This window comes from Vanessa tameamea, chromosome Z (assembly GCF_037043105.1).
Source record: "Vanessa tameamea isolate UH-Manoa-2023 chromosome Z, ilVanTame1 primary haplotype, whole genome shotgun sequence".
NCBI classification, from domain to species: Eukaryota; Metazoa; Arthropoda; class Insecta; order Lepidoptera; family Nymphalidae; genus Vanessa; species Vanessa tameamea.
Genome location: NC_087341.1, coordinates 5434249 through 5460406, shown reverse-complemented (window position 1 = coordinate 5460406; position 26158 = coordinate 5434249). Strand labels below are relative to the sequence as shown.

The 26158-nt window shown below is 32.8% G+C and overlaps 2 protein-coding genes across 10 annotated transcripts in view; one reads left to right on the top strand and one right to left on the bottom strand.

The window, feature by feature from the left end:
- The window catches only part of LOC113404244 (protein phosphatase 1 regulatory subunit 12A), a 538461-nt gene that overhangs the window by 30793 nt on the left and 481510 nt on the right, over positions 1-26158 (top strand). For 7 of the 9 annotated variants that reach the window (XM_026645098.2, XM_026645100.2, XM_026645105.2 and 4 more), the window contains 5 exons: positions 287-346; positions 7426-7581; positions 8901-8984; positions 9187-9285; positions 10796-12490. In XM_026645098.2, the coding sequence (XP_026500883.2) occupies positions 287-346; positions 7426-7581; positions 8901-8984; positions 9187-9285 (399 nt within the window). In that variant the 3' untranslated portion in view covers positions 10796-12490. Of the gene's footprint in view, positions 1-286; positions 347-7425; positions 7582-8900; positions 8985-9186; positions 9286-10795; positions 12491-26158 lie in introns of those variants that run through there. The other 2 variants (XR_010309893.1, XM_026645099.2) reach the window with 2 other exon arrangements.
- LOC113404243 (sushi, von Willebrand factor type A, EGF and pentraxin domain-containing protein 1) overlaps positions 17078-26158 on the bottom strand; it is a 51353-nt gene continuing 42272 nt past the window's right edge. Inside the window, exons 5-18 of the mRNA XM_026645096.2 lie at positions 25086-25208; positions 24297-24460; positions 23186-23312; positions 22587-22736; positions 21883-22059; positions 21439-21737; positions 21042-21276; positions 20707-20880; positions 20424-20603; positions 20056-20292; positions 19214-19393; positions 18351-18536; positions 17966-18254; positions 17078-17463 (exon numbers count right to left, since the gene is read on the bottom strand). Of these exons, the coding sequence (XP_026500881.2) occupies positions 17187-17463; positions 17966-18254; positions 18351-18536; positions 19214-19393; positions 20056-20292; positions 20424-20603; positions 20707-20880; positions 21042-21276; positions 21439-21737; positions 21883-22059; positions 22587-22736; positions 23186-23312; positions 24297-24460; positions 25086-25208 (2798 nt within the window). The 3' untranslated portion in view covers positions 17078-17186. The remainder of the gene's footprint in view (positions 17464-17965; positions 18255-18350; positions 18537-19213; positions 19394-20055; positions 20293-20423; positions 20604-20706; positions 20881-21041; positions 21277-21438; positions 21738-21882; positions 22060-22586; positions 22737-23185; positions 23313-24296; positions 24461-25085; positions 25209-26158) is intronic.

Here is a 26158-nt window from a genome sequence, read left to right as displayed (position 1 = left end):
GAGCGGTAGAATAAACTGAAAACCTTCTCCACGAGGTGGAGGTTTAAGTAATTTATGACTTTAGACAATCTCGTTTGATTATTTCTTTACCAATTAATATCCAACATATGTGACCCTAGTCTGATCTAAATAAGATTATATCTTAAGAATTCATAAAATAAAACTAGAATGTAATTTATACATATATTTTGGTTATTTCAACATATTTATTAATAACATTTTGTATCGTAGTTTCTCATATTCCATTAGCTTGGGTCAGTTGCTAATGATACAATAATACTTTTAGGATATTGTCAACGACCGCGGCGGGGGCGGTGAAGGTGACGGGGACTCAGAAAACGTTCAGGTGAGTGCTAAACATATAAATCAACTCTGGACATCGTCACGTTCTACGAGGTTCGTCTTAAAAATAAATGAATCACTCCACTTGGATATAAACGTCAACGTTGATTATCTTTGATATGATTAATAAAATTATCTTGTTATGTTAATTATAAGCATTTCTGTTTCGGCACTCTCGAAAATATTATTAATATAATTCGGATCAAACGCAGATGTTGGAGTTCTAAAATTATGCAAATACTAATAATATGTGTATGTAAATTTCGAATAGTATGAAACGAAGTAGATTCTATTTAACCAATGTGAACTCTAATTTTTAATTTCAAATATATCAGGGGACTGGCAAATGGGCCACCTGATGGTAAGTGGTCACCATCGCCTATAGACAATAGCACTGTAAGAAATATTAACCACCCCTTACATCGCCAGCGCGCCACCAACTCTGGAAACTAGGATGTTATATTCCTCGTGCCATATTCAGGGTCTACACGAAAATAGATAAATAAAAGCCTAATACTATTTTCAAACATTTTTGTAAAGAATTATAAATTCAAATAAAATGTACATTTTAATTTACAAAATTACACGTGAATAAATATACTACATAAAAAAATTGAATATTTTCAAGAATTTAATTCAAAGTCGTAATAATCGATTACTCTTGTAGTTATAAATTAGCGTCTTGAAATGAGTAATACAGTTGATTGCGGAACATATCTTTAAGAAAAAGCGCTTTCAAAATAACATTACAATAAATTTAGGTGCCCATGTGTCTGTCACTTTAATGTTTCTAAAGCTTTATATAACAAGATATTGTATTTTGTTTTGTAAGAAGATGAAAATGTTCATATGCCTTTATAATCAAATTAACTGTTCTAAATATTTTTATAGTAAAATTACATCAGAATTACTTAAGACATTTGGACGTCATCAAAACGTGGAAACTATTTAATAACAGACATCATACCTACGTCGTCGTTCTATTTATTGTCGGGTTTAGTTCGACGGCTGAGGATTGTGAAGTTTCGATTTTGATTTCCGTCGAATTAATGAAAGTTATTGAGTTTTTCTGACAAGAAATTCTCAGTGGCAGCCCAAGTTGCGAATCGGTAGTAGGGAGGTTAAGACTTGCACTCTGAACGCACCCAAATCCGTAGATTCTGTGACTAAACTCTGTTCGGGGCGGAATGTCAAAAATTAATTAATATATATTTTTTTATATATAATTATCATTTATTTCATTCGGTGTGTTTTGTACATATAAGCCGAAAAAATAGTAATGTGATGATTTATTTTTATAATTCGAAAGAAATGTATGTTCCTGGAAACAAAATATTACGTATGCACCAATTTAGCCACGAGTAGTGATTGCCGCATTGACGTAAGCAAACAAAGAGCGGGGTATTTTCGGCCGTTACACTGGCCACGACGAACACGTTTGACCAATATACATTAGGGATACACCATTTTTCTGTCACTGTAATAGATAAACTAAAAGGGACAAACATTCATACTCTCAGATAAATTTATATTGCTTGGAAGCAAGCTGCGATGCGATAATATATCTGTGTTAAGTTATTTTAAATATAAATAATATAATATATATACCGATGATGTTTCAAGTCTACAATTAACTGGGCACGCTCGATAGATAAACAGCTCAAAAGCCATTTCGGGACTACGTAGTTTATATATTCATTTATATTGGTTTATTATCTCCTATTTTATAGAATGAAGAATTCTTGATAGAAATTCGTACAAAATACACTAAACACAAGATTAATTATTTAGACTACTTATACAAAAACTATGTTTTGATAAATTTATTATCAAAACGAATGCTGTGTCGTAATCGACAAATTGGATTGAATCCAGTCGTCTCGGAGTTTTATAAATGTCTCATAATATGGACGCGGTTGTCGTTGTGTTGTATTCCTCTTTGACACATCGAGTTGCATTGTTACTGCACACGTGTGTTCCTCTTTACAAGGAACAGCACAGGCGATATGTAAACTGTGCCACGCACACGTCGAACCCGTCGAAATTCGATAATATTAACACGGTTAATGTATTATGAGTTAATGTTCCATCGTAATAACAATGTTCTAAAACTAGATTGTATATTTAGCTCAAATTTAAACTCAGTCGGTGTTCTGGTGTACATCTACTCGCGTTTGCGAGAAAAACATTTTGTTATTCTAACTCATTGAACCTTTGATGACCGTTATTATTTTAAATTAAACCTTTTCTAATAACTTACCGGAGTTATAGCATGTTTTTGTTATATATAAATTATGTAAATAAATATTTATCATAGCATAAAATATATGTCAAAGTACTTTCAACTTAAAGGTAACTACCAAAAAATTTATTTTGTATATCTTCATTTATAATATATTACTATGATAACGTGAATAGATAGATTGTGTGGAAGATTATATTTGGATATATGTATATATTATAAATTAAAGTGGCACGAAAATCATTATTAGTTCTTCTGCAAAATCTTAAACGTAACAAGATTTAAGGAAAACCATTTTTATAGTGCTCTTGATATTGATAAAAAAATAAAATTTTCATATTTTTCTATTTAAATTAAAAATAATAAAATATTACAGCTCACATGTCGACGTTTTACAGACAGTGGGAACAATAAAATAATCGTCGAAGTAATAAATAAAAAGAGATTTATCGAAAGAGACAATTTGACGAATATGCTTTGTAACTCTCGGTGGAGATAAATTATAATAGCAATATTTATTGGTGTCATATTTATCTGATAATATTGATCCAAATGAAAAATTCATAGAAAACAGTTGTGTTTTTATTTGGATGTAATTTATCTCAACACTTGAAATGTTTTTTAACAAAAATAAAGAAATATACTAATGACTAAGCATCTTTCAAGTGGACTTAATTGAATCCATGTCAAAATGTATTTATATCTTTCGTTCTCCTTGATATGTATATTCCTTGACCGCCAACCGCAACCTTATTTCTTCACTAACAATGCATAAACAATATGATCATTATCGAAGTACAGTTAATATTGATTATAGCTGACAACAACGTAAAGATTGTATGTTCTTAAAGAGATTTGTTAAAATTATTTTATACAAGAAATAGATAGTTCGTTTTAATTACTTCTCAAAGATTACATTATGAAAATATAATACTTAGCACGACAATCCAGTAAATGAAGAGTTTTACATAATTTATACACGAACTCTCGTTCAAAATACCTAAATTGATCAAACCGTATAAATTGGTACTTGAGGCATGTTTGTGATACAACTTAGACGATATAAATTAAACAGATACGAGTGTATACGTATGTAAAATATAAAAATATTATCAAAGGTAAAAAGTGTAGGGTAATATTTTTATTTCTTAAGTAATTTGTGATATCAGATCGAGTATGCTTAAATGATACGGTTAATTCCCTGATGTGTTTTCGGTATAATCTACTTTCCGAACCGGTGGTATCTTGACATTTAATTCAACAATTCAACATGACGATTCAAAAGTGCTTTAATGAGCATACTTGAATAAAGAATATTTAGATTTGATTCGATATTTTTTTTTTATGAAAAATATTTCTGTTATTACTTGATTCTGCTATAGCGGAAGTATTTTTATTATGTTCTGTCGTAAAGTTTTTTAGTGTACGCGATGAAAGCTAGTTTCCGTGTCGCCCACGAGAACTGAGATGTATGTGTGTCACACCAGTATTATAAGATGTTAGTAGAATATGATTTAGGTATTGTTTTCCGCTATTCAAATTTCAATAAATAATCAAGTAAAATAACTGTGTTACATTTGAATTTGAACGGAACGTATTTTGAAGCAGTGTCGAGTCCTAAGTATAAGATATAGTAGCACACGAGAACGCAATACAAATATTAGTGTTCAATACTGTAAATTTCTTTTGCATTAAATTTGTGAACTTCCATTTCGTTAGCGCGAAATATGCTAAATTGATAAAAAAAAACAATCGTAAGTACTATATAGACACAAACGGATACATAAGTAATTATATAGTTCTTTCGAAGCAGAAGCAATTAATTAAAATATATATATATTTTTTTTATAATATATATATATATATATATATATATATATTGCGTTGTATTTTCACGAATTAATGTCGTACATTAATATGACACACACAAAAATGATTAAAAGTGATAATGAACTCTCTAGTGGAACTAAAATTTAACCTATTTCTTTTAACTGTCTGTTTAATCGATGTTTCGCAGTCTGTACAAAAATAAAGTCTTTTGTAAGATCGTTTCACAACTATTTCTGTGGATTTCGAATGCATCGTTGAAAATTCCAGTCAGCCACATTAAGAGCTAAGTTAGTATTTGGGTCAACGGAATTCTAAACCAGAGCTCCGTAAACTTGAAAATAGAATTTTATTTTAGTGTGGATAGAGGTCTTTGTGATCGATGTTTTTATGTATATTTAACAATTACTAATTATATTTTACATTTGTTTTTGTCGTTATTATTGAAAAATAAAAGAAATAATTATTTTGGTCTTCAAAAGTTTTCTTAGCATGAGTTTCGTATAAGGAGATCGGATGACTATACTTGTGATTATTATTTATGTTTGATGTGATTTATGAAGTTTATCTGCGCAAAGCGCTGCCGTTTATTTTTAGCGCATGCGTACCTGCACGAGCGGGGCGGGCGCACGCATTAACGACACAGTATGACCTTCGTTTCCCATGCTGGTGCTGAGGGAAACTATTACTGATCGACATAATTAACTACCACTGGGTAGTTAATTATAGAAACGTTCGTATATGTACGTTATGTCATATTTTAATCGAGATTAGGACTTGTATTCGCGCTTAGCTTGTTGACGACAGCGGCTTTGTTATATTTACAGGTGATGACTTTCTCACGTGTTCACTTGAATATAGCCCTCTCGTCTGATCTGTTTAGTACGTCACGGGCGTCTCGCTCGCACTATCTATGAACCACTGTTTTGTGTGGGAGTTAACAATATTTTCACATCGTGTAGATTTATAAGTCTTGGAAAACAGTCAGTGTGTTTTGAAATCGCGCTACGATCACTCGTTTTTTTCGTATTCGAATGCGCGATTGACATGTGAACGAAGATGAGTCGGAAACAGGACAGATACTCGTCGCGACCGCGCAGTCTCACCTCGCACTATGGGTCTTCACCGAGCATGCTCAGCTCGATGATTGGCGGACAGTACAATCCGTATTCGAACAATTATTCGAATTCGTATGGTTCTGGCTCATACAGAAACTACAACCCTTATACGGTTGGCTTAGGTCGACCCTCGAATTTAAGCATATACGGCGGTACGAGTTCAGGATATGGAGGTGTATATTTAAGTGGAGCATCATTGGGATCATTGAATTTGATGACGCCTGTGTTAAAAAAATTAGATAAAAAGTTGTTAGCGAGCCAAAAGAACTTTAAACCCAAACCGGTGCCGTTATTGCCAGTTAAAGTCGCGGCCGAAGCGCCCGTAGAGGTGCCAGCACAAGCAGAAGTACCCAGCATACCGCCAGCGAGGCCAGAAAGGAAATCGCGATCATTAAGCAGGAGTGATCTCAATAAAGAGCGATCGCGGTCACTCACCGATCTCGACTCTGTGTCAGGACTCAATTCCCGCTCCTTGAGTCTTAATTCAGTTGCTTCAGATGGTTATTGTGTATGTTTTTTTTTAATACTATCATATAACATACATAACAAAATTCATATAAATACAGACTACGATGAGATGTGATGTATTGTGGTGTTGCCAATTTGTTGTATCTTAATTACTAAATGAATAAAAAACTAATTAATATTATCTTTGTTACGGTCATACATTGATAATAGTGATGATTAATTTAATTAATTCTTAAATATATTTTTGATTTCGAGTAAGACAAGTTAGTATCACGAGGTATTGTAAGGAAGCTCACGTGTCATCAAGCATCATGATGCATTCCGTGTTCTATTTAAATCAATTAGTATTATTTTACAATCAGTATAACATTATTATTCAATTATCGACTTAAATGCTCTTCCCTCCTGCTCGTACATTAAATATTTGTTTTTTTTTAATATGATTATAACTTATATATTTATATGTCCTCATTTCCAACTGCGTAGAAAATATCGTGTTCTACACGTGTACGCACAAGCACAGGGGCACTCTGGTTCCGCACTTGTGATCGTAAATCGTCAAACTCAAGAGAGTTCAAGAGCAGAACCATCAGCTTTATGTTGTTATAGGCACCTGAAATAGTGACGCTATTATTGAAATTTTTATGTTGATAAAGGAGGCAGCACCATACCATATTTAAACACGAAATAGATCTCCTATTTTTGGGAATCGTCTCCTTATAACTTAACAGAAACGAATATATTCTATATGACGATGATGAATATGAGATGAAAGTATATTATTAATAGAATTTTGTTGAGATTTTATCCTTAAAAGTTCGTATTTAAAATTGTTTATCTGTAATATTTTCAAAGGTTGAAGTTTTTTAGATTAGCCTTAGAATATTATGATTGCTGGTCAAAATAACTTTTTACGGAGGTAAACGATTTATACACGGATAGAGATAAATGAGTTTAAAATTTATGAATATTTTTTATTTGCGTGTGACGCAGTAACTTTTTCTTATAAGTAGTTACATATCATGCAGCTGGATCTACGTTGTTAATGGCTACAATGATTATAAGCGTATTAGTAATATTCTGGAAAAACGACATGGCCTGAAACGAATTTATTCTCGTAAATAATACCAAGAATATTGTTTTTATTGAGGAAACTTCTGTTATACCAAAAGGCTTAAAATTTTATTTATATTTATAAGTAAAGAGCTGTTTTGTGTTTCCTAACTAAAAAATAACTACAAAACATTCATATACCTACACACTCACGTCTCTAAAACTTATACAAGAATATCTAAGTGCGAAGTGAGAAGGTTTTAGTGTTTAATACAGCGCAGGCACGGTTTTGCTTGTGATTAAAATAAATTAAAAGCTATTTTTTATCTATGTGTATAATTTATAAATAAATGCAATAATCTTTGTGCATTTCAGTCTGGTAGCGAACGGACTGAGGACGGTGAGGAACGCGACTACAAAGCCCTTTACGAAGCGTCGCAAGTTGAAGTGCGACGTCTGCGCGCACTACTCTCGACTTCGGAGCAGCAGTTGCGCGACGCTCGGGCGACGATCACGAGGCTCTCACAAGTGGTATGAACATAAACACTGTACACATCGCTACCGTTTAAATAATAGCGAATGTTTCATCGTGTGAATATTGTAGTTATTTTATTGTTTGATCATTTGGAATGCTTTTTTATTCTTAAATTTTCTCTATTATTATTTTCTTTATGAATCTGTACGGGCTCATCGAAAAGTTACTTCGGAAGCGTGTGCTAGCTTAGCGTTCACATCTTTTAATAAGAAACTTTCTTTTACGTTTGCTGTTTTCTCAAACAAAATCAATTCAACATAATTACTTGGTTTTGTTCAGTAGGAATATTGTTGTAACATAATTAATTAATAAATGTATCTCCGAATGGCTGGACTTATGTACAGTGTATATGTTTGGCTCGTGGACCACGACCGTGAATCTTGCAGCCAGCATCTTCGTACATACGTGTCCCTATTTAAAAGCGCTTGACTAATCCCCGCCCACAACACAGCTACTAATTACGTACGCAGATGTCGTTTGACAGATTGGCTCGAGTTTAGACCATTTCGAACTATTTGTTTATCTATCCATCAAATCTGTTTTGATGCGAATGCTCGTCAGTTTATAATGAATGTGTTTAATTAAATAACATTTAAATACTTTGTTTATATATTATGTCAAATCATAAATGCATGGGATGGAAATTTTGCAGCGGCGAATATTGTTTTGATGTTTGGTATTATAATTTCTAATCGTAGAAAGTAATTTGTTATTTACAAATTACGATGTTATTGTTGTTGTAGCAAGCTTTGCGATTTTAATGTTTTATTTGAAGTATATTTTTGAATATAAAATACTGTGCTTGCGGGTTACTTCGACACTAGAGGATAGCTTTGATCCAAACTGAATCGTAAAATGGTTAGGGAACGTCGTAAACCAGGTAAAGACATATGTATTCATGTTCACGTGGTTCTGAATAAATTATAATGATTATGATTTACATGCTAAAACTTATTCGTCCGCGAGCATTTTGACAGTTGAACCGAGATAATTTCATCGTTATTAGACATGTTTAAGATCCTGTATGATTATTTCATATTTTATATACATATGTTTTAGTTCTTAAATATAAAAGTACTAGTTTGACTCAATTTTTTCGGGGAATTATCTTTGTGAAAATTTATCGAACATAAAAATTACATTTGCTCAAAATACAATATTTAAAAATTATGAATGCGCTTATACCTTTACACAACCTTGGTTTACATGCTAGGCTTTGTATGCCGTTTGAGAGGAATATGGACAAAGTAACCCGGAAACACGGTCCGCTGGAGGTATATCTCGTATCATTCTTCAACTGTATCATTATTTTCAGAATCAAAATTCGCTCTCTGAGATCGAGAAACGAGAAAAAAGAGCCATGGAAAGAAAATTGTCGGAAATGGAAGAGGAGTTGAAGGTAAGTCTTGTAACAACAGTTCTATATAGTAAAACACAAACACGACACTATACAAAGAATCCAAGACGAAAGTTCGATTTGAAATAACCATACGATTTGACAGCTTCTGGTGTGTTTAGTTGTACACGGCGGACCTCGAGATGGCGATAGTGTCGCCGCCTCGGTGACATGACGAGTTGTAATGTTCGTGTTCGTTTTGTAGCAATTGCAAAAGCTAAAAGCCGAGAACGAAAGGTTGAGAGCCGAGAATCGTGCCCTAACGCGGGTCGTCAGCAAATTGACCAACTCTGCCGCCAAATAGGTAAATGTGTGGGCATTCGCTCGGTGTTGGCACTTAGCGGCGTAGTCGGGATCTTCTATGAAAATACACGATTACATTATATATGTATATTGTATATATAAATAATCAATATAGCGATATTACCATAATTCAAACGTAGTACGTATGTACGTACGTGTTGGAAATCGATTGCATTTACTAATCTACGTACATAAAGAGTGTCCTACATTATAACGAGTAGATGAGCTTTGATCCCGAGTTCAGACGTGTTCGTCTTCCGACTGCGCCACTCAGTACACACACGCCACGATCCACGGCACGATCCACGCCATTGTAATATATTAACCGTGTGCTATGGCGAGCATGTCTTGATACGTATCTAACAAGGTACGACTACTAAACACGAAGCTTTGTTTGGCGTTGCCGTATCACTGTACCCGTTCTATTGTACCCGATGACTGCAGTAGATTTAGTCAGCTGCAAGTATCTATTACGTAACCGTTAGATAAATATATTGATATCATTTTTTTCTTTGTATTTGTAATTAAAATATATATATTTACAATTACAATACTCAGTTCAATTTGTAATTATAAACAAAAAAAAAAAAACTCTCAGAATTATAATATCAATATAATTTTGTGGACAATGAATTTGAATTCAGTATATTAGTACATATAAAAGAATCACTTGTGATGACATCCGAGTTAGTTGTTGTACGTAAGGTGTTGTTTTAATCGTGTTGCATGTGTGTCCCACCCACAACAAAGGAACACGTAACACTTCACATTTGTCATTTCGAAGCCATAGAACGGTTGTATCGTCGCCAATAAACTTTAGAACAATATTACACTTTATCAGTTGCTAATGAAGCTTTGTTAGTTTGAGAGAGGAGTAGGGCGTTAAGCATTGCCTTACAGCTTTAGAGTTAAATTAATTTATAAATATAATTGTGTTATTCTTAGTTTTGCCTAACATGTATCAATATTAAAACCTAAGTTGTTACCGCAATTAAAGTTGTGTCTACGGGTTTAGGTATATTTATACAATAAGTACACAGCGAACGATGTCATCCTTGTGTGTAAAATATGTTCCTGAGGATCTGCATCGCCGATTAGTCTTGTCGTCCATCTCCTCCCGCCCACTTGTCTCGTATCAGTATTGAGACGAATACTCGTAGGCGTATACTCTAATACCATCGCAACATACTTTGTAAATATTGTCTTTGTTTTTAAAGTTTGGTTCTTCCGTCCATTTATTCGATTGATTTGACAAACGTTTGCTCTTCACCTTTTATGTAGTTCATAACTCCATTAATTTAATTGACTAGAAATCCCATTTTAATCCAAATATTAATTTTTCGTTATCTGAATTTAATATATAGGAAAAAAATATTTTGGCTGATAAATAATTAATCTTTTATTTCGACTGTTTATTCCTGCCTTATTTAAAGTTTCTAGTATTTAATGTCAAGTCAAACATGTTTTGTTTCTTAATGTTCTTTGTATAATAAAGTGAACTAAATTTTCAGTTCCAGCAAGCGCTGCAAATTGAGAATCAGAGATTGAAGGATGAAAACGGAGCCTTGATTAGAGTGATCAGCAAACTGTCTAAGTGAGGGTTGGACGCTGAGGCCCCGAGGCCTGTGTTGTAGTAGTAGCGGTTCACACATACATTTTCCTAAAAACTATAATAGTTTGTATATAACCTTTGGGAACCTTGATCGTGAGATGTAGTCAAATCACTGCGAATATTTTGGCTGAAATAAATATTTTATAGACACTTGTCTTGGGTGTATTTATATGCGGTTCAGAGCCAGGCGAACAATGCTCTCCTTCCAATTAACACGGAGATTTTCTTAAGTATTATTCGCGTATTCTCAGCATTGGTTTGCAAGTAGACCATTCGAAATATATTTTTATCCATTATGTTGTAATTTGAAATACGACGACGTTCATAAGATAATATTTTTATGGACTAAAAATTGAACTTTTTTGACTGTTATATGGATCTGAATATTAGATGTACCAGATAAGATAACACTGCAAACTTAATACTCTGAGTTCGCGAAGGAGCTCAGCCTAGGAAGGAAAGCAGAGGGCATGGACGCTGTAACAATACAGTAAAATATTATATTGCTTCGTACAGAATTAAACTTTTTATGATTTCTACAGTCGAAACTCGAAATAAAAAATTGTCTACTAGCCATAAGTAGTCTTACTAATTTCAAAATGGCAGCCAGTACTTAAAGATGAAGTGAATTATGTAACGTTTTAATACTGAAACGGTGTCTGCGACTTCAACAAATGAATGTATGATGTTTAAAATCAAGTTGTTCCCGAGGTAGACTTTGTGTTGATATTTGATATATTCCTAAACGACGTAAGTGTAAAGTAGGTTAGCAGTGAAACTTTTATAGAGGGCCCGTCGCCCGTCATTATATTATTATTTAGTTATATGTATCTCGAATTAAATATATATTTATACATAAAATTACATGTATAGTTGGTTGTCTAAGCAATAGTAATGAAATAATTGGAAATGTGATATATCGACTTTTACTAAACTTTGAATGCAATTTGTAGTTTTGTTCTTATATAGAAGAAATATAATCATTTTTTCATATACTGTACGTAATTTATCCGTGTGGATTATTGTTTATTATTAATATATGCAAGTTTGGTCAACATTTTTGTCTGTCGGTTTAGCGTAACTTGCACTTTATTGTATTGTATTAAAAAAATTCTATGTAATGTAATAAATTTTTATAAACACGTAATGATGAATGTTATTGAGCTTTTATATTTAAAATAATTTATTCGGATTAACAAATAAATGTTACAGATGTGAATTAATTATTTTTATCGATATATCGAATAATTATGTAATGTATTCGATGGGGGATCGTCGCGTGACGCATTGACGGTTCCGGGGAGGACGAGTCGTGTCGTGTTTTACGGCAGTAAGTTCTGTAGCTTCGTTATAAATTTAGCAATGTTTCAAGCTGTTGTGTACTTTAAGATTTTTAAATTTCCTTAAATATTACAAATACTGAACGAAATTTAAAAATCGAAAATTATTGCGTCAAAATGAAATTGTTTTTTGTAAACTATTTTTTTTACAAAATTCAATACTCCTTTTTATAATACTTAAATTTTTGTTCATTAAAGTTTTTATTTATTTCCAGAGGTAAAAGTTAAACAAAATAAATATGTTCATTGATTTATTTTTCTGTTTTTATTTTTGTTTCCTGTTATTATTATTTATATCTATTTATAATATATCGAGCGTGTCTTTAATTATAAACGTTTGCGCTCGTGTGGCATTTCCGTAAGTGCCTTAATTTTTGTGTTCTACAGAACGGGAGCTCCTTATACTGGGCTCTGTCCTTATCTTGATAATTGTAGACGATTTGTTTTATTTATTAGTAAGTGGGCTTCCATATTAATATTCGGTAAATTAAATGTTTCGGCAACCAGGTCTTTTATATACTGTATTTTACACTTGACGACAAAAAAATAGATTGAAATTATGCAACACGTAGCAAGCCCGTATAGAATTGTTAGTTGAGCAAAGTTTGATTGTAGATTAATATGCTATGAATGAAAAAGTGTTCATTGATTAAGTTCCTCGCGTCATACTGAAGTTGTTATACAAACATAGTGTTATTTAAATACGTAATAATTTTTTGTTAAGTATGTAAAATCAAAAATAAGCATTTGAATAAATATTCATATTAAAACCTAAATAGTCAAATTAATAGTAAGGCGCAACTGACAAGAATAATCTTCATTACATTCGTTATTTCTTGAAATAAGAAATAATAAAATTGGCTTTAATATAAAGCTAGTGTCAGTTCAATTAATCTATAATAATGTGAATTATTGCTTCTCACAGATATTAAGACATACATTTTTCTTTTAACTGGCAACATTTCGTGTATCACAGGTATTGCCACCTGAAAAATATGACATCCATGATTATTGGATAAGCTATTGATCGTGTTATTAATATGTCGGTCTAAAAATAGTAGCATATACATAACAATTCATGCATTTAAATTATATGTAAGCTTTAGATGGTCTTTTTTGCATTACACATATCATTAAAATTTAATATCACCTGTATTATTTATTCCTAATTTATCAGTTAACCGATAAAAATAAATATATTAAGGCCAACGCCTTAACAATTTTTTTTACAAGAAGTTATATAATTTCATTCGTAAATCTGTGTAACAACAATTCCCTTAAACCTTAATTTAGGTAAAATTTCGCTACTGCATCGTACACAATAAAAACATATATACAAAATTGTATTACTTTACAAATACAGATTAAATAATAGCTCGAGTATATATTTTTTGCATAGTACTTTTTTCTACCACATGACGATATATGCTACCTATCCTATTCCGTAGAGTTGATATCATTTGGTTTCCTACTCCTTAAAATAAGCAAATTATAAATTAACAATTTGTAATCTATAAGGTTTACATAACACTTTGTCACTTTATGTTTGTGTGAACGTTTGATTCATGAAATATGCTTGTTAATTGTTAATACGGCAAATGATTGTCGTACTGTTGTCGTCGACAATGATTGTTATATTGAATATATTAGTTATGACTGTTTGTTTGTCTTTCATATAAATTAAATATGCATATCATTACCTTTATTCGAATCGACCGATTTTCACAAAAATAAATATCACTCGCAATATGTATTCAAGCAATGATTAACAAAATTACAATAATTTGTAGTCAAATTCAATGTGGATATTTTTTTACCAATATGAATCGATGTTATTATTCGTGTGGTTTAATTTTATAAGTTCAATAATTTTAAAGAAGGAAAGAAATTAATCTACCAAAACCGTAGAAAATGGATATGGGCTTATTTTATAGGAGCGTTAAAGTAAAAAATATAGACTCGTGTTTTTTTTAATATTTAGTTTATCGTTTTTTTTACTATATTTATTTTTTCCATTTGAAATGTACATTTTAAAGATCAAATAGACATTATTTATTCTCAATCTGGTCACAATATCTGTGCACCCGGCGTCGACGACGTAAGCGGCGTAAAAACAAATATCACTAGAAATTTTACAATTCTTGAAACACACAAAAAAAATGTTATTAAAGTACGGCAAAAATCAGCGCGAGCGCGAGTTATATTTAGGTAGATCTCGTATATTTAATAAACATGCATTGAAGAGGTAGGGGGAAGAAGTAAAGATGCAATTTTTGCATAAGATGGTGTCCTCCACTATTTCTTAAATTAAAAATCTCGTACAAGATAACAACTTCTTCTCAACGATGTTGAGATAACGTTAAAACATATTATTTCGCTGTCGGTCGATAAGAGACGCGGCAAATAGATCGAAACTGCTCGTTGCTTCAAATCCGCTCCGCGAAAATTATCGCTTCGCCCATTGCACCGCCCGTTCGCATCAGTCCCGTCGCCAGGCGGTTAGGATTACAATAATAAATCAGTTACGATCATTATATTTAGAAGAAAAACAATATTATATCAAATACCTTTATTAAACGAACATGTCAAAACAGATTATCTTAAGCATAATATGGGATACAGTAAAATATTTATCAATAACTATTTTTACAAAAATATAACAAATTAATATCCTTTGTAACCGCAGTCGACTCAATCCACTTATATTAAAAATCACAATCGTTACAAAATAATGGTAAAAATAAAACAAGGAAAACTGCGGACTAAATGACGTTTTAATGACGATTTTAGTGTTCGCCCAGTGGTCGAAATTTGACTATAATTATTATTATTGAAAATTATATGCATTTGCATTGTCGAACATTATTTTCCTCCTTTCAATTGTTTTTTTTAGTTTAACCTTTTCAAATTGAGTAGGAAAAGGTACCTTGTCTTGTCTGCCTATTAATGTATAGATAATAAATAAATAAGGCATGTACGGTATATCTTGGTCGTCTCCTAAATATTGAATGTATAATCTTTAGGCGTAAATTATATAAAAACTATAATTATTAAATATTAATTTAAATATAAATCGTGGTATTCATGTATTATATATTTCTTTGATGTTACATTATGTTTAAATTATTTAAGCAGTTACAGATATTATTCGAGTTAGATTTTCAAAAGCATTGCATTTTTCTGACTCTGTAGTTATTGTCTCATGTTAAATATATGTATATATATGTATTTATTATGAATGAATGCTCTTATTTTTTAGTTCATAATAAATCGTGACCAATATTATAATGAACTTCGACTATGAATATCAGTACTTTTACTTAAAAGTATTCAACATTAGAAACAATTGATACGTTATTATATTTATTTTTATTAAAACGTGTACTTGATTAAATGTATTTAAAAATTCATTAGATTGAAAATGATAAAGTTTCGTTTTCAATGAGTATTGGTTTTTAATTGAGGCTAGTGAGAGGCAAAGGGCGAACCAATTTGTTTTCCACACTACATACATTGAAGATCATTGAAATATTAAATCAAGTAGGAGAATTATTTGTGTTACAGAAATTGAAAAGAGATCTTAAGTATTGTGTCTCACTGGTTCTCCAAAACTTAATCATACTTGCTAACAATAAATAAAATTTTCGAATGTAAATCCGTCTTTTATTTCACCCTCGATAAATTAACATTATATTTTCGTTTAATGAATACATTTTTTAAATCGTTACCATGTCGTCGAGACCGCATACGATACTATTTTGAAAATGAATGATTTTTACGTGCAATTTCATTCGAAAGAATTTAACTCCATTTTATTTTTAGACAATATGTTTTAAATTATAAATATTTTTATCTTCGACGATGATTAAGACTAATTAAAATAAGATAGCGCCTCCAATCGCCCCTGTGGGGTAAAAGTGCGACATCAGGAGATGGAGACCACGTTAATTTTATAATATGATAAAATGATTTAGTTATAAATAAAATGCTTCAAAATTAATAAAAAATAGTCATCGATGTGGTTTATCACCTTCACGACTATAAATAAAAAGTTAAAAAATACAGGTACTTTTTAATATTATAGGTATTTATTATGAAAATAAAAACAAACCCACTTTTCCTTCTTGAGCCGACTTGAGTCTTCGCAATTCGATGCAACCGGTGCGACGTCAAAGCTCAAAGCAAAACTTAAGAAAAACTGAATACTATACAGCAATCATAATCTAGCATAAATATTAATATACCTCATACAATTTCCAACTCTTTTTACATCTTTGGTTAAATACCTAGTAAGGGTTGGTGATCACTTTGAACACATACGTTTGGAATAATTAAAAACTTTTAATCAGGTCTAAACGCACTTTAGATTCTATAGTTACTAATGGAATAACATTTTATTTCCAACTTATTCGATTCTAAAATTATTGTTCATTCGATTTAAACTTATTTTAAAAACGTCTTTTTAGTATAGTAACTATGAATTCACTTTTGTAACAATAATCCTTCTTCTAAAGGTATTTCGTAAATGCTACATAATGCACTGTTTATAAAGTTAGTGCTGTATCCATGCACTGTGGTTTTGCAACTAAAGTGCGCTTAGCCTGGTAATTTTCGTAAAACATTGGTAACCATTCTGGCTATTCAAGTAAAAGTTTCATGTAAAAATAATGAGAGGTAACATTTTGGCAGTTGAATTAGCGTTTAAGTCGATAATCAGTTATTAAAGGTACCTAAAACGACTAGGTGACGTTTTTGACGAGTCGACAGTCTAAAACTGTCCTTCTGCCTTCATTTTACAAAATTCATATTGGTTACCCAGTTTTAGGAAAAGAATCTTGTACAATCGATATAGCACTGATTTATTAATAGTTCATAGATCACTACCTTAAAGCCTAATCTTCAAATTTTCATTTACAATTAAACGCTACGAAGCAGTTGAATTTCTGCCTATCAACGAACTGCGACCCCATTAATAGTGACCACTGCACTGGGTCCGGTCGGCTCAGGTTCATAGGCGGAGTCAGTGTCACTTCGTCTTCCGTACGCTGCATTTTCTGCAAGACTCTCACTGTATGGGGAATCGTAAAGGTTGTCAGTCACATGATCGTAAATATGTCTTCCGTTTGTGTCGTGAAGTGTAGCGTAGCTCATAACGGCTGCATTTTGATCTTCTTTTCGCTCAGCGCCTTCGATGTTTTCTGTGTTCTTGACTGGTGTCGCCTTACGGCTATAAATAAAGTTGACGTTAGACATTAATATAAATGTAATGAAATTGCTACATAAAATTATTGATATATTTTTTTTTATGTAGTTTTCACTTAGCATTCAGTTTTCTGTCGCTTTAAAATATTTTAAAAATCAGGATACAAATACGCAAGTAAAGTACGATACGTTATAAAGTACGATAGTAAAGATATGTATGGATATTTTACAGGATCGTTGTTACTTTTCGATCTTAAAAAGTTTTTAAATGACTTTCTGACGTCTAACGGGAAAAAAAATTGCAGAGGAATTTCTTATGGAATGTAGGTGAGCACACAAAGTTAGAAATACGTAAGTCGGTATTTAGACATCTGTTCATCAGTAAAAGACTAACATTACAGCGGTTTCCAATGGCATATCACATGGGATGCACGGTGGACATATATACTAATATATGACATTTTATAATATTTTTAAATCTAATTGAATCTACAATGAAGATGACGAAAATAACGTAAGGCACTTACAGTCTCAGATAGATAACTCCTAGCAGCATCAATAAAAATAGAACTACACCACAGCCGACGCCGACGCTCAATGGCAAGGCACCACTTTCTGCTGCCTCATTAGTTGTTAATTCGCATCTAGGATCTTCACCAGACCATTTCCCGTCATCTAAACATTTGCGCAGGAAAGGTCCAACGCGTTGGTACTGCGGCAAACAGTGATATTCGATTGAACTTCCAAATAGAGTCGAAGTGTTCGATATGATAATACGTCCGTTTTCGATAGTTCCTGGTGATTTACAATCTATAGCTGTAAAGGAAATGGAAATTTATTTAATAATATTGTATATTAGCTATGAACAAAGTTAATGTAAAATTTGGGTTAATTTTTTTAATTTCCACTTACGTATGCATACTGGTGGAGTTCCGTACCATTGTCCTTTGGGCAGACAGGTTCTTGTCTGATTACCTTTGATGCTATAACCTCTTTCGCATCTATAGTGCGCTTCTCCGCCTATGCTGAGAGTTGACGTGACAACGAGTAAGCCAGTACTACCCTTGATCTGAATTGATGGATCCGTGCAAGTTATTTCTGTAAAGATTCCATTTTTGTTAATATATCTTTTTTATTTATTAGTTAAAGACAATGCCGACACAAGATGACATAGACTTTTAGTTTTTTACATACACTTTTTATTCTCATTTAATACAGAGATGTAACTTTAAATAATTAAATCAACCCATGTTGATTCACGCGTGCATCTTAACCGATGATTTCGGGTTCAAACCCAGGCAGGCACCACTGAATTTTCATGTGCTTAATTTGTGTTTATAATTCATCTCGTGCTCGGCGGTGAAGGAAAACATCGTGAGGAAACCTGCATATGTCTAATTTCAACGAAATTATGCCACATGTGTATTCCACCAACCCGCATTGGAGCAGCGTGGTGGAATATGCTCCATACCTTCTCCTCAAAGGGAGAGGAGGCCTTAGCCCAGCAGTGGGAAATTTACAGGCTGTTTATGTTTATGTTTATGTTGATTCTACGTGCTCAATTTTACATAATAAAAAAAATACTATTGTTTTGTTACTTTATATTTTATTTACAATATTATTAAGGTAGCGATTCCAATATATGTATATATAACCATCTGCTACCATCTGTCGTGCTCCTCAGAAACTTTAAATGCGTTATTAGATGATTTTTTTTATGACATCAGATCAAAAAATGACCTAAAATTATAAAAACTTAATATAAACGATTTTACCTTTACAAACTGGCGCTTCTGAGCTCCACGTGCCATTGTCCTGGCACAATCTTCGTGATACACCATCGAGCTGCCAGTGTTCATCACATTCATAGAGTGCAGCAGCTCCATAGTAAGTTGCGTTCGTCGCAAGTGTGACTTTTCCATTCTGAATGCGCCCAGGGTTTCCACAATCAACATCTAAAAGTTTCACCATTTTTTTTAATAGCACGCATAAAATAATTTAATCGATTACTAATATAATGTTAACTTATAGGAATTTCAGTAATAACCCTATAGTACAGACTAGATGAACATGAGACGTTAACCGTGCGAAAAAAACCTATAGGAGAACAGACCTCCACCTACCCTCTCGAGGGATAAGTTAAATCACGTTATTATGTCCTTCCCCGGGACTCAAAATATCTCCATACCAAATTTCATCTAAATCGGTGCAGCAGTTTAAACGCGAAGAGGTAACAGACAGGTACTTTTGCGTTTATAAATCAGTATATATCATTAATTTTTTAACTTCAAAATAACAATTTATTTATACCGCAATATGAACGTTATTACAGGTTTCAATAGTAACTGACTCAAAATAATTGCACTGTGAAGCTAGACAACCTTTGTTACATTGTTGTTATCGGATATTCGGGTACTCGATACTACTAAACACAATGACTGTCTCGTTCGTCTAGAATAACCCGGTTTAAACAGTAGGATCAATATCATTCTACTTTAAAAATGTTTACAATTAATAATAAATAAATATTTTATTGAACTAATCCTTACTCATTTTAAATGTGTATATCACATAATATGTCTAATGTCACTAATGTCACATAAAAAAAGTAACATACATTGGCATCTGGGTGTAACTCCACTCCACTGTCCTGTATCCTCGCATGTGGAGAGGCTCTCGCCCACCACCTTATACCCACGCTCGCAGCGGTACTTGACGAGCGCTCCAATGCGATACGTATTGCCGTTATTTGTGCTCCCTGATGTGCGGATTAGCGTCCGTCCGTGCATTCGATCGTTGCCGGTCACTGATACTATACTATTCTCAGCAACTATTGGTTCGGTACATCTTATTTCTGTTAAAAAATATATATTGAATTGCTTTATATAAAGATAATTAAACTATTACGTATATATATTTTACAGTCTTGCCAATGGTCAAATTACATCATGACGTAAGTTTTAGTTACAGGATATTTATTAATACCTTCACATCTTGGAGAAGAGTCACTCCATTGATGGTCCTCTGTACACACTCTCCTGACTGCACCCACAAGCCTATAGTTAGTCGTACAAGCGTACTGTATGACGCTGCCCAAATGTGTAGTTCCGTTAAGCAATTCTGATAAGCCGTAAGGAAGAGGTGGTAATTTGCCGCAATCCACGTCTAGAAAATCAGATAAATAAAATAAAAAAGGAATATATAATTTAAATATTCGTAGGACGAGAAAAAAAAACAAATACAATAAATTTTGAGATAATTTACGTACAGTCACACTTTGGTGATTCACCGGACCATTCACCATCCGGCTGGCACGTTAGATTCGGCTCGCCGACAAGCTTATGTCCCTTCTCGCAATGGAAATCGATCGTAGAATGTACGTTGTAATCATACGCCTCCATATAACCCCCGGCAGGCACTTCTGGATCCGGGCAGGAAATTACTGAAATGAAAATGTCATATAGACCAAACGATTGAACAATTCGCATCAAAATGATGTAATGTAATTTTATTGTACTTATATTTATTATTGTTATTATATATATTAACTTTTCGAATCGATCGTATTATAAACTTATTAAAGTATATGACATTGATACTAACATTCACAAGAAGGTATATCGTGTGACCATTTTCCATCTCGGTTGCATGTTAACACCTCAGCTCCAGCAAGCCAGTAGTCAGATTCACAGTTGAACTGAGCGACTGATCCATAAGTTGTGGTTCCGTTGAGCAAAACAAACGAGCCTTTATGAACTTGAGCCGGTGTCCCACAGTCCACATACTTGCACGAAGGCGGAGTACCTGACCAGACTCCACCGAGATTGCAGGTCACACTCTGCAAATTTTCTAAGTCGTTATCACGTAATTTAGGCTTTATACATATATTCATGAATTTGAAGTGAAAAAAATAGACTATATCTGGATTTTAGTCTGATTGTTTTATTTATGAATTAAATATGAGTCATAGATTATTTTTTAAGACATTTTTGTTTCCTACCGGTTGTCCAAAGAGAATGAAGCCATTTTGGCACATATATGTTGCTAATGAGCCCGCTTTGTGCCCGCTGACGCTCACGGTAGCCCCGGTTACCGGCGGTGGTTCCGGACACCAATCAAACAGGCACTTTGGTGCTTCACCATCCCAGATACCTTCATCGCCGCAGTGTCTTTCTTCATTTCCAACAAGTGTGTAGTTTTCTTTACACGAATAAACAGCTCGAGCACCGTGAGTGGTGCGACCATCTACTAAACTGACGTCACCATCTTGTATAGGCGTTAAACCACCACAGTTCACATCTATTGTAGAAATATTTAGCATTATTAAAATTTGTATACAAAATATAATCATTACATTCAATGTAATTACTACAAAAGTCAATCCACTTTTAGGGCCCTTAAGTAAAAGATGGTGACTGAAGAGAGATCATAAACAGGTACTTACATTTACAACTAGGTGCAGCTCCTGACCAAAAACCGTCTTTCTTGCACTTTCTTGTCTTGTCTCCGATAAGCATGTGACCATCAGGGCACTTGTAAGCTATCGAAGATTCTACTTGATAACTGTTGCCTTCGATCGTCGTATTCAGAAGTTTATCAGGACTCCCACAGGAAGGTGGTACTGTAAATAAAACATTTCAATCGCGTTATTACAAAAACAGTGTTATTTTTAATATACATCTTATTTCTTATCGCTATTTGCACACATTTAAAATTGCCGTACAACATATATTGCAGTACTATGTAAACGCCAGACGCAATAACGATACATTATAACGATAATATTTAAAATAGTGTACTTCGCTTTGCTTTTTACGCAAAAACATAAATATATATTTTATTTTGTTTATTTAACTTACATACATGAACATAAACAGCTGCTTTTATACTAATTACAAATATTAAACAATCACAGTGCATGCATCATTCTATCTTAATTACACAGTACTGTATTAATTAACAAGGAGATTAAGTTTTGACATGATATACACATTCACATGGTGTTAAAATTAAACAAGCTTGTTATTATGTCGAGTAAAATATATAAAGCAAATGAGTAATAATACTTTCAGAGGGCATCGCGTGACATCGCAATTCGCACGAGCGGTAAATAAAACGGATATGTATGTACCTATGAATGACACTCACGGTACTGGCAAATCCAGTGCAGGTAGTCGAGGTTGCAACCCACGTCGTTCCACAGCCAGGCGCGTCCACCGTCCAGCACCACGCAGTTCTGTTCCCCGTTGTAGTTGTTTGGTTGATCCTTCCCCCATGTCGGTTTCGAGACCATTTCACCTAAAATGTTATTAACATTAATCTTTTTGTCTTCTACAATAATTATTTGTAGTATATGCAGTTAACCGGAGTGCATTATTGTGTTTGTAAAAGTAAGACAAAGTAAGGCGCACTCTCTTTTAAGGAAAGAGTTTAGAGCTTAATCCACTACGCTGCTCCTATGTGGGTTGATCGTACACACGTGGCGGATTTTCATGTGAGTTTCCTCATATTGTTTTTTCCTTTAAAGCCGAGCACGAAATGGATAAATGAGCGTAAAGATGAACAAACATTGGACAGAAAAAAGTGGAGGAAATCATTTTAGTTTATCTGTGAAAATAATATTCTAAAGTAGATATATTAATGTGTTCACGTACAGTATACTTCTACGTACAATATTTATATGATTTGTTTTGTAAGTTTTGTTGAACGCTGAGAAGGTTAAAGTTATATTGTTACACGTGACTTACCGTCGACCCATTTCCAAGTTCGAGAGGTAAGTCCAGGTTCCTTTTGTGCACCGATCCACACAAGTTGTGTTTTTAACTGAGTCTTACGTCTTTCTAATTCCTGAATAAGATAACTGGATGTCGCTCCCTGGTTAAAAAATCCAACGTTAAAGACAGAGATTCGTTTACATAACAATGTTACATTAGCGGCCTGTAAATTTCCCACTGCTGGGCTAAGGCCTCCTCTGCCTTTAAGGAGAAGTTTTGGAGCATATTCCACCACACAGCTCCGATGCGGGTTGGTGGAATACACAATACAATACAAACAATATTATTATATCCTAATAAAATCAGTAAAATATTTTCAACTTGATAGAACAGATTACACAGGCAGTATGTACAAAACCAAAGCCAAAGCCAAGTAAATACATATCTACTAATAATGATCTACTGTGATAATACTCGGAATCTCAGATCATAATACAAAAGGCAGATGGAGCGCGCGGAATATTATGAACACACATTCCCGGTAGTGCAAAGCGTCTTTTGTTAATACGACAAAATTGTTGTCAATTTAATCATAAATTATTAATAACTAATGACATTTTTAGAATTATGTTTTGCGCAACGGATGACAAGAACATTGTAAGCGAGGCTTTAAAATTGTTGCGCGTAAAGTATGTTGTGGTTAAGCTTAGAAACTTTACCAAACGCGCATTAAGTAACGTGGCGACGAGGCGTGGGGAACTATGCAAAGATTCCAAAATTGCAAAGAGAAATATATCACACTATTAAAAAAAAGAAGAACTGTTTGCCGTAATTAACTTACATTTCATTTAAATTACATACATAGGTCCGATGTACGGTACCCACCATAACGTACCAGTAGTAACAGGAATGTGAATATCAGGAAAAATTTTGTAAAAATATTATTTTAAAATAACCTTTGTAGCTACCTGGAAATATGAGCTTTCGAATATTTTCACTTAACCCATTAAATTAGTGTACATTAATTTTATTTGTATTACTAAATTAACTTTGGTTTAATAAGTAGACTGTCATATAATTAAAGTAATTATATTCGCTGCAATTTTGCATATCTCATTGCTAAGTATCAAATTAACATATTTACCTGAAAACCGTGTATAAGGTCGCCGCCGTGTGCCTTGCATTGTTTCCTTGCTTCTTCAAAGGATGCACCTTTCGCCACATTAAATTCGTAACAGTTTCTAGAAAAAGCAGCCAACTCTATGTCTGCCGAAGCACCGACGGGTGCACATCGATCGTTTGAGAATTCTATAGTAACATAAAAATAAAATATTCAAGTCTTTAATAGTTCAATTTTTTTAATTTTAACTAACTACTATATAGTAATATTTTTTCCACCAAATAATCTGATGTATTGCGAAATGCGGATACCACACATGTAATCTGTTAATTATATTTAATAATTTAATTTTTATAAGAAGTTCAAAGTTCTTATCGACAAAAGTAAATTTAACAAAGTATTCAACTATGTAGTCTTAAGCATATCGATTATCAGAAATATGAAACTGTTCTCGAAGTATCAGATAATTAGTCTAAAGTCTACGCGACCCAATAATTTATATTCATATTTATATGGATTACATTTCGATAACACATAGTAAAAAGTATCAAAAATATTAAAGATTATTTTAATCAAATTATTATTCTTAATTTAAACAGTATGCCACGGTTTTAGTTTTATGCTATAAGCATTAAGCATCTCCATAGAAGATAATTAAAATAAATACATTTTCAAAAGTATGTATCCAAAAAATATTACAATTAAATGTAATATTCATCAACCCCTATTTTCGCAGCTTGGTATATTAAAATGTATATTTTTGTTAATAAGTTGCTGATAATACATTGTACCATATTAAGTAATTGTATTGACCTTCCGTTGTAAAGACCTCGACTTCGCATAATGATAGAGAGCCTTCGACTCCGACGAGTTGCAGGAACACATGTTGTCCGATGAGAGGTCGAGCGCAAGTGAATGTCTTCGTTACTCCTTCATCTGGACAAGTCATAAGTTTATATAAATATTAAATAATAATTTATTAAACTACTCGTATAAAATATGTTCGTTGTCCTTTCCATTGGTATGATTATATTTATTTGATTAATATTTCCTGTTAGAGCTTTCTGAGAGGCCGCCTGAGAGAGTACCCGCTCATCACATGCTCTGCAGTCAAACAGCAATACTTAGTATTTTTGTGTTTCGGTTTCAAGGCTGAGTGAGCTAGTGCAGGCATGAGGCATATAATATCAGTGTTACCAAGTTTGGTGGCGCATTTGCGAACTATATTATATCATATACTTTCTACCCACGCTATCTATTGAGGGAAATCATCTTTACAGTTAAATAATTTTTCAACTAATTTATAATATTCTAGAAAATTTTACAATGTCTAAGCTACTTTATAAAGGAAATATCAGAAAACTAGAGACGTTTTTGTAGTTTCATCGAGCTAATTCCTCTTAAGAAGATATATTCTTTACTTGACAAATAAGTAAAATGTATTTTTGTTGATTGAAAATTGGTTAAGAGAATTTAAAAAAAAAAACGAATGTTGATTTTCAATGCAAATCTCAACTGTCTGGTCTATCGAAGCCTCAGGAAATAGAAACACCAGTCTAATCTATTTCCAGAAATCGATTTTGAGTGCCATTTTGTGTTTTAGCTTTAAGTTTCGTTAGAATATTTATTTAGAAAATGTTTTTAAACGTACAAAATAGCTAAATAAATTAAATGATGATTAAAGTAATAATAATTGTTAGAAAGTAATGGAATAGTAAGAAGAAAACATTTATAGAAAAAAGAGGGAACTTGAACACGAATAACATAATCATATTACATACTCGTTAAAATTATGTTGGCAGTAACTCTATAAAAAGTTCGTAGTTAACCATTTCAGTGCACCACACCAGTTTTGAATTAGAGTTTAATGAAAAATCGTCGAGCGA